This window comes from Bremia lactucae, linkage group LG8 (genome assembly GCF_004359215.1).
Source record: "Bremia lactucae strain SF5 linkage group LG8, whole genome shotgun sequence".
Lineage (NCBI taxonomy): Eukaryota > Oomycota > Peronosporomycetes > Peronosporales > Peronosporaceae > Bremia > Bremia lactucae.
Genome location: NC_090617.1, coordinates 323,966 through 338,162, shown reverse-complemented (window position 1 = coordinate 338,162; position 14,197 = coordinate 323,966). Strand labels below are relative to the sequence as shown.

The following is a 14,197-nucleotide window of genomic DNA, read 5'->3' as shown; positions in this document are numbered from 1 at the left end:
GCTTTCACCATTCATGTGAATCGTTATTACAACGAGTGTCACTCGACGGAGTACGTGCCGTTCCACTTATCTGCTCTCAGAATCAATGTTTTTAACATTAGAGTTTATTAAGTCAGACACGCCAATGTCTAAAACGCTGACAGACTCATTCAATGATCCGCGCCAATAGCGCTTTTGTTGCCTAGCAAAGGTGGGTTCATGACTCTCCAAAACTTTGCTAGGAACATTGCGCGTGGCGCCTAAGGTCTTAGACCCCCAATCGATCCATAGCTCATGGTGTTCTAACCAGGCCATACCAAGGATGAGATCATATCTCGAACCCAAATCAAGGACGAGACAGCGTTCTATACTGTCAAAGTCCAGAAACTTTATACCTAAGTTCAATGGAACTTTGGGAACAGTGACACGAGTCCCAGTTGCTAAGCGAACAGTGATTGTATCACCTTCATGCGCTTTAAGCACCTCAACGTATTGTTAACTTCCTTCAAAGGAAAGGCGTCGAGCATAATTGCAAGATGCTCCTGAGTCAATTAAAATTGACCACGGCCCATCAAAAACCTTTACAGTCGCTTGAGCGACAAGCAGCCAGGCTTGTACTCTCGCCTCGTGCCATTAAGCACCGAGCTAATTGGGGCTAAATTCTGTTTATTCTCACCTCCTAGAGGTGCAAAAGAGCAGGTCTTCCCCAGTAGGGCGTTCCGCACCTACTGGGTATCGACGTTTTCCCGCATCGTACCAGATTTCTGGTATGGGTCGGAATTGGTGCTCTTTCGAGCTTTACGCGTATTTCGTAGGGAACAGGATGGACGTAAATGTTTCGTGCTTCCGCACATAACGTCTACGGGTGTTCTTATGCTATTCCATTGCTTGAAAAGCATATTTTCCTACCTCAACGAGGCTTAAATCCATGGGTTCAGCTCTACTAGACGAAACCCATGTGCTCAAAGAGCTTGTTCGGTAAACAGGTGTGATAAAGCGAGCAGGCTTAAAGTCGAACTCGGCGCGTAGCCTGACTCTTCGAAAGTAGCAGGATCAGATCGGAATAATTCCATCCGGGCAACGCCCTCATTGAGACCCCTATAAAGAAGATTGTTGCGACAACTGCTTCTTGCACCGGGTCTTGATGCATAGATATAATGAGGGTTCTCAACTCCTGGACAACGTCTTCTAGGGTTCGTTTACCCTGTCGAGTCGCATGGTGCCGTGCTCGCATGCGAAAAGCCTGATCGTGCGGTGCAGACATGCTAATCATTTGCTGTTTCATCGAATATTATGAGGGAAGAAGTTCGTTGATGGACGTACTGCATGACAGTGCACACTCCATAGCTCTATTTCCGAGTTTGGAAATGGCCATAGCCACCTTTTGTCGTTCTGTTAAGAGCAAGGCTGAATCAATGGGCATTTCCATCTGCTTAATCCAAAAGGAAGATTTTTTCCTTTTTTCCTAAATGTCTTCACATTTACAGTTAGAGGGCGAGCCCTCGGCTCTGAGTCAGGTACAGAGATGTACCGGGTTGGCATAGATGCCGCTAAGTGGTCATGTACCTGACCGATCAGGGAGGCTTCGTATCGCATGAAGGCTTTAAGACTTGCATGCAGGACCTCCGGTCCCTAAGAGATAATGAATTCCACGTGTTCAAACCCAAATAAAGGTTGAGCTTGTCATAAGCGGCGCGTTGAGCTTGTCATAAGCGGCGCGTTGCGCTTGTGACAGTTCTGGAACCTCTTCCATTTTCGTGAGGGTTTAGTCTTGTAACGACTCAGGCATATTTGACTATGAGTGCTACCAGGTGTAGCGGAGCTACCTCGCTCCTAAAGTCAGCGGAGACTTTCAGACTCAGACAGTCACTTAGTTCTATTAAACTAATGGGTTTAACAACTCAGGGAGTCGTACAAGCTCTGAAAGCTAAGAAATCCTAGTTCAAGGGATTTAGGGGTTCGTTGAACCAAGTGGCAACTAGTTCCCAAGAAGATGTACCTGAGAATGGCTTCTATTTCTTACAGATCAATGCGCATGCCTTAGAAAGGCATTTAACGCTTTAAGATCAAAGGTAATCGCACTTTATTTAAATAATAGAATAAAGGGTATTCATATATAAAGTAAACGTACCACAACAACGGTTCTCCAACCGATGTGTGCCCCATTACAAACGGTAACACGGTGGGAACGGAGACCAGCACAGACGATAAGTAGAGTGTACCGTTCAGCTGCATAACCGTACTCGATTCAATGACGTGGAACGTTACATTAGTATAATTTCCTATAAAAGGAATATTAAATATTATTACCTGTAAGAGAAATAATAACTAAAGAAGTACAAAATTATTATCTTTATTATTACTTGAAGAATTTTAATCTTACCAAATTTGGTAATATTGATGCAATAAGATATTATCTCCATTGATTGGTTTTTTTAAGTCTAAATCAACCACGCCAATCGTTATAAGACACGAGTGTGCGGTGCGCAAGGAAGCGCTATACTTGTTAGTTTTTAATGTAATAAGTTCAGTAGTGGATAGAAGATCCTTACGTAGGATATTTAATGTATTAATACAGTTTTACTTTTCTACATTCTAAAGCCTTAGCCTAGACCTTAAAAAAGCTTAACACCTTTAGTTTCGTAAAAAAATTCCATCTGTGCCTTGTGTACGTGAAGTTTTGAGGCACCTCACCTTCACTGTAATCAGTTAAAGCTTATCTAATACTTATCAGTACTAGTGAAAGGTGCCCCGTAGTTCATTCAACGACCCACGCACGTTTATCCAACATGGACATGTTGGCTGAAGAAGGAGGAAGCTTCCAGCCCCTCAAGAAGGCTATCACGGGACGCGTGAAGGGTTTACTCAATTGAGTGACCTTGGATGGAGAGCGATCGAACGAATGAGTTTGATCGTAGACGGGCCAGCCGTTTGCGCCATGCTGTACACTGGGAAGAGATGAACAGCATGGGGCCATAGTCGAGTTCATACAACACGAACTCGACGGGGCCCGATGAAAACTAGCCTTGCTCCACCAGCAGGGCTCTCAACACAGAGGTGTTAAGAGAACAGGGTGCTCAAAAAGTGGAACTGATGAGACAGCAGCATGTAAATGCTGCTAGTGGGTCGACGCTTCCGCGTCGACACGAAAGCTTAAAAATAGAAATCTTAAAGTTTCAGGCAGTCGAAGGCGACTCCCTTTCGAGATGGTTCGTCGAATTAGATGACGCCTTTAAAGCTCGTCGTATCAGTGATGATGCGACGAAAGTGAAATTTTGCATGTCCAACTTAGCCGGACGTGCCAAATTTTGAACCTTGGGGCTCAAGCTTCACAGCTTATTAGTTTTAAGTCGTACGAGGCCCTTAAGACCCGGCTCATGCAAACATTTGAGCCACCACGTGCCGAATTGAGGGCTCGAGCCGATCTCCTGGATTTAAAGCAGGGCAAGCGTAAACTTCACGCTTATGCCCAACATACACGATACCTGGTCAGGTGTATCGTTAGTCATCCAATTGATGAACTAGCAAGATAACTGTGTATGTTAAAGGTGTTGCAGACAGGCCTGTTAAGACCCACTTGTTCCGGCTGGAATTAGAGTCGCTCGACCAATCGATCTCTATAGCAGAACAGGAGGCTTCAGTCTGAAACACGCTTTCGTCCACTCGGGTGCATATCGTCGACCGAGGCGACAAGAAGACGAAGGTCCTGAACTTATGGATCTCTCGATGGTAGAGAGCGAGAAACCTCGCCCTTCAAGTTACAAACGATTACAAAAATGTAATTGTTGTTTGTCAAAAGACGGGACACTACGCCTAAGAGTGTAGTGTCCCACGGCCAGTGCCTTAACCACTGAGCGTAAAGACCGACCTCTCGCTACAAACAGCGGAGGACGCGGATCCGACGCTATTGCTAAATTGAAACGGTGAGGCGGATCGTAAAAAACAGTCGACGTCAGTAGGTGCGGGCGCCCTACTGATCCAGCAACGTCAAAAGAATTTGCAGGCTTTTTGACGAAGGTTGCTCCTCACAGACAAAGATCGTGTGTAACTGCTTTAGGTGGTGAGGTTAACCTCATCAACCTGAAAATAAAAGTGTCAAATAAGTTGCTACTTAAGTCCCTAGTCGATTGTTGCGGCGGCGAATAATTTTCCTGGACGCCAATCGCTAGAAGATCGCAGACTCAATTTATTGAGCGCGATATTCCTTTAACGAGGATGACAGTGCACCTAGCAACAGGCGCATATAGAACTGTAAAGAAACGTGTAGAAGTTGGTATCCAATACACGTTAAAGGGTAAATAGTGCGATAATGATTCCATCACACTAGATTTAGATGACAAATTTGATGTCATCCTTGGATTATCATGGCTCAGAAAGTACGAGCCATGCATATATTGGCAGCATCAAGCCGTGACGACCGCCAACCGATGAACGTCTTGATGCGTCCACAAGCGTATGGATGTCCTACGTGTGAGTGAAATGGCCTCACTTGTGGATCGATCGTTAGCATTTCTGCACACAAGACCTCAGTGTGAATACCCAACACATTGTGGAATTAGATCCCGACGGCTGTGCACAAGCACAGGCAGCGTCGATGTTCGACCACTCGAATAAATTGAGTGGTACGAAACAAGGATGCTTGCTTAAACAGCAACAGTCACGAAAGTTAGAATCGTTCGACTATAAGAGACAGTGCGTTAGTCCTAGATAGTCTGAGAGTCGATCGTAGAGATTCTCGCTGTGGTAGCGCTGCCACAGCTTGAGGCAGTTGTAGAGGATACTCCCCAAATAAATTCTGTGTGAATAAGTCCCCCGAAACCTGTGGTTAAAGGTTCCCAGGTACCTTTGAAATAAAGTTCCAAAGAGGAAACTTGGACAATTAATGTCTTAGTAAACAATTGATCAAGTGTAGGCGCTTATACAGTTGAGCTTATAGCGCCTCCGAAGTTAATTTCGGAGATAACTCAATTGCCAACACTAGAATTGAAATAGTTCGTGCGTGATCTGCGTAGTGGCAAAGTCAAGTAGATCTGCGTACATGTCACAGATGACAACTTCGTGGCCGATATTCGTTCGGCAATAGTATTTCCTGAGAATGAGCGTGTTCTCAGCAGCTCATCGATGGACAAAAGTGTAATCGATGAGAAGACTCGGATTGAACGCTTTACGTCTCGATCCTGGAACTCTTTTTGAGACAAACCCTTTATATAAAGATCTATAGAATTTAACGATGTCTTCCCGTGCGAGTCGCCTAAGGATAAAGGCACTCGACACGAAATCGACCTAACTCCAGGTTCGAAATACTGTGTCATGAAACAATGGCCATTGCCTCGTGATCAAGTACTAGCGATCGGGGAATTCTTTGCCAATCGCTTAGCAGCGAGCCATGTGAGGGAGTCAAATTCCGCACATAGTTCTCCGACCTTCTATGTGATTAAAGCAACAGGAGGATGGCGGATTGTGCATTTAATAAATTAAACGCTGGAACTGTACCGGATCAAACGCCGATACCACGAAAATACGTAATTATTGATGGTATGTAAAAGAATACTATCATTTCGTCAATGATCTGATGGATGGATTTTATCCGATCCTTACGCGTGAACAAGAGATTCCGTTCACGGCAGTAAGCACCTCAAGCGGTATGATATGGCAGTGGCTAGTCATTCCACAGGGACTTAGTAATGCCCCCGCGACATATAACATATGTGTAATTAATCTGTTGAGATCGATGCGGAATTCGCACCGATTTATTTTGACGACGTCATCGTTCATAGTAGAGCCATAGACGAAAAGTCGGATGCTGAAGTACATCGTACTCACGTCCGAAAGGTTCTTACACTTATGCGTAAGCACGAGTTGTATGCAAATCTCAAGAGGTGAATATCCGCTTCAAGCGAAATACCACTTCTTAGGTCTATCGTGGGTAAACACGGTGTACGCCCGGATCCAGAATATATCAAGGTGATCACCGATTGGCCTGTGCCAGTCGATGTACAGAAACTTCGAAAGTTCCTCGGTTTAGCGGCGTACCTGTACAAGTGCTCACGCAATTGCGCCGAAATTGACAGTACATATTTCTTATTTGTTGAAGAAAAATGTAAAGGGATCATGGAACGCTGATTGTCAGCGTTCCTTTAAGTTTATTAAGCAACGATTGATGCAATCGCCAGGATTTGCGATTGCTGACCACCTTCCATGTGGTCTGTGACGCCAGCGATTTTGCAATCGGCTGTGCGCTAATGCAATATGACACAGACGACGCAGAGCATGTCGTCCAATCTCAGCTTCAACCAGCTGTACGCAGCTATCTAGTGCATGACAAGGAGCTTCTCGCCATGAAATATGCACGGGGTAAGTTTAGGGTCTATCTCTTGGAAGATAGACCGTTCGTTGTATATACGGACCATGCGGCTTTACACACGGCCGTAAACAGTCCACCTCTCGCAAAGAATGACGAGATGGTTATTTTTCTTTGCAGGGTATAATTTCTGCTTAGAGTATAAACCAAGACGACTTAACGTTGTCGCTGGGGTCCTTTTGCGCCGGCCCGATTTTGATCCGGCTGCCCAGATTTACAGTGAGCAGAAAGCCACTGTTGCAACACTAATTGTGCCGTCGTCAAACATTACTCGACAACGTTAAAAGAGCTTATCAAGAAGATAAGGCTCTTAAAAAGGTTGATGGATTTACCTTGGAAATCCATCCTAACAATCCTTAAACTGATTGTTGAAACTGTATAGATCCTCAACAGGTCGATACACAACACGCAATGGGCTACTGTATTACAAAGCCATTGCTGGCGACACACCTCGTGTCGTTATCCCCACCTAAAATGATTTGCGCTTACGCATCATGTATGATTGCCACGATACACCAACAAGTGGTCATCGTCGACGTGAGAAAACCTATCTCACGATAAGTTGTTACTTATACTGGCCACGCCAGTATGAGTACGTATGCAAGTACATACGTGCTTGCAACGTTTGTCAACCGGCAAGCCCAGTGCTTCATCCCGTGCTCCGTTTCAACCTGTGCCTGATTCGGCAGAGCGTTGGCAGTCTGTATCTATGGACTTCGTCTTCGAATTTCCCGAATACACCGACCCACAAGAATAATGGTATTCTTGTTTTTGTTGATCAATTTAGCAAGATGGTACATCTAGCTGGAGTATCGGAGTCGATCACTGTGCTAGTGACTTTGTTGTCACGATATTTCGACTACATGGGTTACCCCGCGAATTGATCACACATCGAGACCCTATATTCACGGCGGAATTTTGGCAAACTGTATTCAAATCACTTGAAGCACAGTTGAAAATGTTAACTTCTGATCATCCTGAAACAGACGGTCGGACCGAACGGGCAAACCGTATATTCGAAGAGATACCTTGCGGATATGTCCATTCTTTAAAAAGTCTGAGCGATTCCTTGCCGATGGCAGAATTTGCCATCAACAATTCAGTACATGATTCTACGAAGCATACACCATTTTTCGTGAATGACTTACGCCACCTACTATACCCACCTTTCTAAGAATGACTCTTATTTAAAGGTGAGAAGGACTCGCTCGATCAACGAGCCTTCTAGCTCTTGCTCATCACGCATTAGCACTATAGTCAATGATAAGGATACCAATGTTCACTTAACTAACATTGAAGTGATTAATCGCAGTAAGTACAATTATGCTATTACTGACTTTGAAAACGATGCTGAACGACTCAGCATCGAAAACAACATTATTAGTGAGAACAACAATGCTCTCACTCGTGAGGAGAATGACTTCTCCGCAGTGCAAGCCGGTCGCACTGAAAAAGAAATAAAACCGAGTCAGTAGAGGTCTGTTTCATACAGGGTTCCATCGCTGATGCGGTGGACCGACAGAAACGGAATTCTGACAAAGATAGAAGAGCAAACATACTTTCATTTAAGTTAATGACCTAGTCCTATTGTCTACGGTAAACCTACCAAAACATGTAGTGACGAATGTAGGCAGTAATATATTAATGCCCAGGTAAATTGGCCCGTTTCGTGTACTAAATTGCCAATGCAATGCGTTTACGATCGAGCTGCCTCGTTGTATGCGTACGCATCCTACGTTTTATGCTGGGCGGAGACGCCCGTGCTATCAGTACGAGGCTGCTTCCGATTCCGCATTACACCGGAACGGTCAAGGGCATCCGTCAAAGTCGGATGGTTCCGAGCCAAAGACTTATCGTCTCGGAACAGGGTCTGATTCCCTTAAACCAGACAATCCACTCATTCCTCCAAGGAAGCGATCTCCTGACGAGCTGTCAACAGCTCGTTTTGAAGGGACTATTATGTCTTTTCATTAGTCAAGAGATCAGTCACAACCGGCGCACAATTTATTAACTGGTCACGAGACGCATTATCGGCCACCACCGCTAACTCGTGGCGACGGCATTGCTCGTGATCAAGATCCTTCCTTAAATATCATAGACCGTGATCCAAATCACGATGTTGATTCGGGCTCGTAAACGAGGTGAACCCGATCTTTCCTCCCATTCCACATCCATTGAAAATTCAGGTGGTGAGAAGCGCTTTCTTGTTGGAAGTTTCTCGAACCACCGTGAGGCAAAGGGGGTTCGAACGAATTATCTCGTTTGTTGACGAGGGCATCCACCCTCGCATGATAGCTGGAAACCTCGTTCCTAAATGATGGTAAACGTTCCGGGTCTCGTCTTGCATTACGACGACCATCAAAGTACGAGCGCTTCCCGCGCTCGTAAAAGGATCAGTACCTTGACTCACATCGTAAGTGATGAGAGTCCTCCGATGGGAATCTTTGAGGGAGTATGCTTCCTTAGGGGCATTACCTGCACTCTTAAAACAGCATGGGCAAGAATCCCTCCCACGAGAGGCAAGTAATCCTTGCTTCTCTCGACAAACGGTGCAACTTATAGCGTGCACCGACTACGGTCCCTTTCTCGAACCGTTCACGGAAAGCATTAGCTTGCCAAGCCAGACGTCACGGCTTATATTTGTGCATTCTGTACAAAGGCTGTCTAAGCTTGGTCCAAAGGTTTTATCCTTTGCCCGTTACAAGTGTACCACCGATGCCTGAAAAGGAATCGATGAAGAACTTCGTCTCATCCCCACCAGTCTTGGGAAGCCTGGATGGGTCAAATAGCGTAATATTATATCGATCGTCGGTCATACAAGACAAACGAATCAGATTTCTCTTAGCGGAAACCAAGGCCACTTTTCAGGAGCGAACGCAACGTATTGCGGCCCCTCTCCTGCTGGCTCATGTTAGCGTTAACGCTAACTTAGCACTTGAAGCGACCCCTAGAATCACTTCTTTTCTGGTAATGTAAGCTAGCACCACCAGCAGCACTCCACCACTTAGTTCCTGGTGACGCATCCTAGCGTCACCAGAGTGGTCATCGCCCGGGGAGTCATCTGTTAATGACTCTCCACCAAAGAGGTCCGACGAATTAACCAACCTCGTCATCACCTCTTTGGTAGTCACGTAGAGCCTAAAAATTTAACGGACTTGGCCCCGGGTGATCCGGCAGCCTTTTCAGTAGCCATTGAGTCGGGTGGTGTCAGTGACTTGGTCCAGTCACCTACAGTTGGTGTAGCAGGTGACTTGTCTCCGTCACCTGCAATGTCATCAACAGATGACATACCCCAGTCACCTCCAATGGGAGTAGGAGGTAACACTAGCAACTACTGAGACATTTGCCCTACAATGATCCGTGCAGCTGCCAGCTTAGCGACCACATGGCCCACGCGCACAGACTTATTCGTCGCCATCTTGATTTTGATCAAAATCAAGAATGCAATCAGTTCGATATTTTGATTAAGAGCAATAATGCAAATATAATCGGTATTTTGATTAAAGAAGAAAGACATAATAATCTTTCCTGTCACCCTATATCAGTCACTATAGTGACTGTTGGTTAGGGGGGGGGTAACGGAGTGTCCGGTTTCATAAGTATTATTTCCTATAAGAGGAAATAAACAAAGAAGTACAAAATTATTATCTTTAATAATTTTGACTTAAATATTCCAATAATACCCAATTTGGTATCATTGATGCAATAAGACATTAGCTCTACTAATTGGTTGATTTAAGTATAAATCAACCCCGCCGATCATTTCATGACACGATTGTGCGGTGCGCAAGGAGGGCCATACTTAGTTAGGTATTAATATTATTAGTCCAGTAGTAGATAAAAGATCCTTATGCAGGAAACGAAATTTACTCTCTCAAGCCAGCGTCAGCTCGTGTCAGGGAAATAAACTCCGCTGCCCTTACCTCCGGAAGGAAAGGAGGGGCAAGCGCTGGATCATGGCCAGTGCGGGATGGATGTATCGGGTCGTCACCCAGCCCGGCGAAAGAGGCCAGGAGAGGGGACAATGGAGAGCCTATGGCGGCGGCTTCGAGGATTAACTGGGACGGTGGGGATGAGGGAATAGAGGACTTTGGATCTCAAGTGGCAAGGGCGTTCGTTCTATCGGTGCCATGACGCGCCAACATTTAACGGAGGCCGCCCGGACCAGTCAAGCACAGTTAGGGGATGGCACTCCGAGTCCGGCGGCAAGAAATTTGCAGAGTATCGAGCACTTTCGAGCATCGAGTCCGGTCAAGAGCACAGTACGCTGGCGGATATGTTTGATGCACTCGTGGACAATCTTAGAGGCTCAACGGAGGTGGGTCCAGTAGAAGCGTGGAGAGCAACGCTGCGGAAGCTTCTAAAAGTGGAATACTTGGTAATTCCAGTTGTGTCACGGGAGCTACCGTCAAGTTGGCAGAGGTTTTCCAAGCTTTACGGGCCGGAAGTCGACGGGCTGCTAGCCCTGCGTTCTTTGACGGAAGGGACGCGTTTCCGAAATGGTAGAGGCTTGCTTATGCAATTAGTAACGACTTATTAACGACTAAGTGAGCCTTTAAAGAGATTATCTGTAAGCTGTCCAGTAGGCACAAGTGGGTGCAAACAGTCCGACAAGGAACTGCTCAGGACAAGTCGGCAGCAGAAACGCACAGGAGACGGACGTTTGATAAAATTATGTTCAATCCGACAAAGTACGACACTGACACCATCAAACAGATGCGCCTGCTGTGCACGAAACGGGAAGGGCAGGGAAGGCCGAGTGCGATACGTGAAGGAACCACGTTAAAGTGGGAGGTTATCAGAGGAATTACAGAAGGGGACATCGTCTGTCGGCGACCGCCCCCCTTTCTCAGATGTGTATTAAGTGCGAAGAAGCCACTGCGATTGAACTGCACAGTCCAAGCTGGGAGTTGGTCCTGACTCCTAATCGGCTCACGCGTGACCGTAGCAGTCCACTAAAGCTATCTGCAATGCAATATTGGAATCAGTGTAGATATTTCGGCTCAACGTAACACAATTACATAAATGCTCGGGCAGGTGAATGCGATTAATAGCAAGCCTGCGACAAGACGATGAGTTTTTTTTATACGGGATTCTGCGTAACTATCAGGCCGTACTGGGGAACAGTTGATCGGGTACGGAACGGCGTGACTGCGACAGCAAGCACCTAATGGAGCAGTAGCTTATCAAAAGCAGAATATTCTGTACGGCCGTCGAATTTGATGATGTTTAACGACATTGGGCGGTTGGCAGCATATCTCAAGTCCAAGATCTCGACTTCGTTCAAAATGAAAGACCTGGAATTTTTATATAACTCATTCGATTTTCAATGATATCCCAATTTGAGTTTCAATTTCCTTCATTCACAGTAATTAGCGCCCTTTAATTGGAGGTCCCATGGAAAGCGGTGAGTGTCCAAGTAGGAGCACCTGCGTACAGAGCTGGAGCAGCTTGCTGCGCTTCTGACGTTTCTTCGTCATCAGCACAGAGCTTGTAAGCATCCCTACTTTACCTCGATCTAAAACGTCCTTTCGACGCTTCTGTTCGTCCACCGTGACGTGAATTTCCTTGCCCTATCGGCCACAGCTCTCCTCCGAAGAAGGTTCGGTCAAATCAATAGGCTCCCCAACCGATTGTCCAGCGACCGCCTCCCTTTGTGCCTGGATACCCTGAGATGATTCGTTATCATCCTATTCACTCTGCAAGACACCAAAACCTCCTTCGGTCAATCTCACCGTCTCCTGCAATGCTCCTTTACGTGCCCACAATCGGCTCTTCGACCGCATGATCGGCGTAAAGCCATAGTCGCTCATCTTGTGGCTTCGGCTCTGTAAGTTCGGGCGTGTCGTTTCGAGTAATAAAACTTTTTTGTTCTGTGTCGTGCCACCATTCTTTCCTCGTGTGATGGTGGCCGCTTGGCCTTTCAAATTGAGCCTTAGGCGTGGGGGTTAATTGCTTCAGCAATCACCGTCTCTGCCTCTCTCTGGAGCTTGAGACGCTGATGGGCGATTTGTTTTAGCTCGTATAAGTTAGAAAACGGGTTCGCGAGATTCTCTAACTTGCAATTTCTTCTTTTAACGCCACGCGCCCACATGCGCGAAGCAAACACGCCGGCAATAGGCAACTTTATGTTCACGGCATTAGCTCAGGCGCTGGCGAATTCTGTCTTGGACGGGCCGACGAACCCATTGAAGCAGCTCACATTAAGTATAAAGAAAGGTATTAAGTACGCAGGTCTGCATCACCTGGAAGATCATCTAGCCCAAGACCATCGTGTCACAGCACTGTCCCACGTCAGGCGTTGTTGGCCAACGATGTCACGGGGATAATCGCTCATGTTACTCCGTTGGTTTATTAAAGATTATGCGAATAGTTCTTCTAGCCGGGGAGTATTCGTCAGTGACGATACATAGGGTGGCAGCGATACGCTTGGTGTGGCGGCGAACTTTTTGCAGCGGAGTATATACGTCGTTGTGAAAATTAAAGCGCCAAGGGTGGGTTGGGAATGCAAAAAATTTGCGCCAACTCGTCTACACAGGAAAAAGAAATTGGTTGAAACATCGGCTAAGTACCTAATGCCCATTATAGATTGGGTACACGAGATTCGGGTTCCTAAACTCCAGCGGTCAGGCCCCCCACTCCTCGTGCTACAGATCTGGGGCCGTCAATATTCAGGATTCGTTCATAAGGTCAAGCTCGATATGCTGCCAGATCTCTGTGAGGGTTGGGAAGTGTACCACAATATCTCTCCACTATGAAGCGAAACAGTGTAGGGAAATGATGTATGCATGTATGCGTGGTGACAACCTATGATCGGGAGTGCTAGTAAGGCAAGTGGAGGAAAAGAATAACCAACTGCACCTGTCAGGTGAAAAGATTTCCCAGACGGCTCTAGTGGAGTGGAAACGCAGGCCGATTGAACTTACGCAGACAGCGGTAACGAAAAACGGGTGCACGAGCGGCTGGATGGGGCTGAGGCGGCAGATGAACACGACAGCGGCCATCAATTCGCTTTAGCTCCAAGTAGGATAAAACGGGGAATGATGGCGCTGACTGATGTACGGATTGATCGAGAGAATTGAGTTTATGTTCTTTATATGGCCACAAACAAGAAAATTACCTTAAGCGGTAGACGCCTGGAGCCTTTCGCGAAGGAGTGACAGGGGACCGGAACGGTATTGTTTCCAGAATCATCAAGCTTTATGACAACGTGGAGAGCAGCAGCTGCGCAAGTACCAGAAAACCTTTTAATGTTTCTCAGTAAGTTTGCTTTTCTAAGCGAAATCTCAATCTACTCGATCCGGAGGTGCTGGTCCAGGGACGGCTGAGTGGAGGAAAGACAGTCTCTTAAAGGCGCAAAATAAGTATCGAGAGAAGGTTACGGACAACGCGATCCGAACCTGGATTGGTAGGCGAATTCACCGTGGCAAGCGTACAAGCGCTGAAACCCGGCTGGCACCGATCATTGACTACTCAGATGATTAAGCCACATTAATGCGATTGATCAAGTGCTCAGGTTTTGCGATCATAAGCGACGAATACTGCTCAGCCAACACATAATGTGTGCAGTCACATTTGATCGCGAAATAAGTGCGCTATCGAGAGGTGACAGGACGCACACTGCAGTGCACACGCGGTTGCGGAATCACTTACAGCTGCTCCCTACACACACGATCTATCCGACAGCGTATTATGGAGCTGGAAGTTTGGTTGACTGGGACGCAGTCGAGCTGTTCTTCATCTCAGCATTTTAACATGCTGAGAAGATGAATCCGAGTGTTTATTAAGGGCAGCCATCAAGTTTTACTAGACTCACGTCATGGCGCGGGGGCACAACACGCATCCGACGCCTACGGG

General features: G+C 46.4%; 2 protein-coding genes across 2 annotated transcripts; one reads left to right on the top strand and one right to left on the bottom strand.

The window, feature by feature from the left end:
- Positions 1-11,913: 11,913 nt before the first annotated feature.
- On the bottom strand, positions 11,914-12,153 carry CCR75_007802 (uncharacterized protein; the record flags this gene model as incomplete). Its single annotated transcript, XM_067965859.1, has 2 exons — positions 11,914-12,030; positions 12,076-12,153. 2 exons carry the CDS (start codon positions 12,151-12,153, stop codon positions 11,914-11,916), a joined length of 195 nt encoding a protein of 64 aa, XP_067823273.1.
- Positions 12,154-13,542: 1,389 nt separating this feature from the next.
- On the top strand, positions 13,543-13,825 carry CCR75_007803 (uncharacterized protein; the record flags this gene model as incomplete). Its single annotated transcript, XM_067965860.1, is given in 2 exon segments — positions 13,543-13,600; positions 13,620-13,825. The coding sequence occupies 2 exon segments, from the start codon at positions 13,543-13,545 to the stop codon at positions 13,823-13,825; spliced, it is 264 nt and encodes an 87-aa protein (XP_067823274.1).
- Between the last annotated feature and the right edge of the window lie 372 nt (positions 13,826-14,197).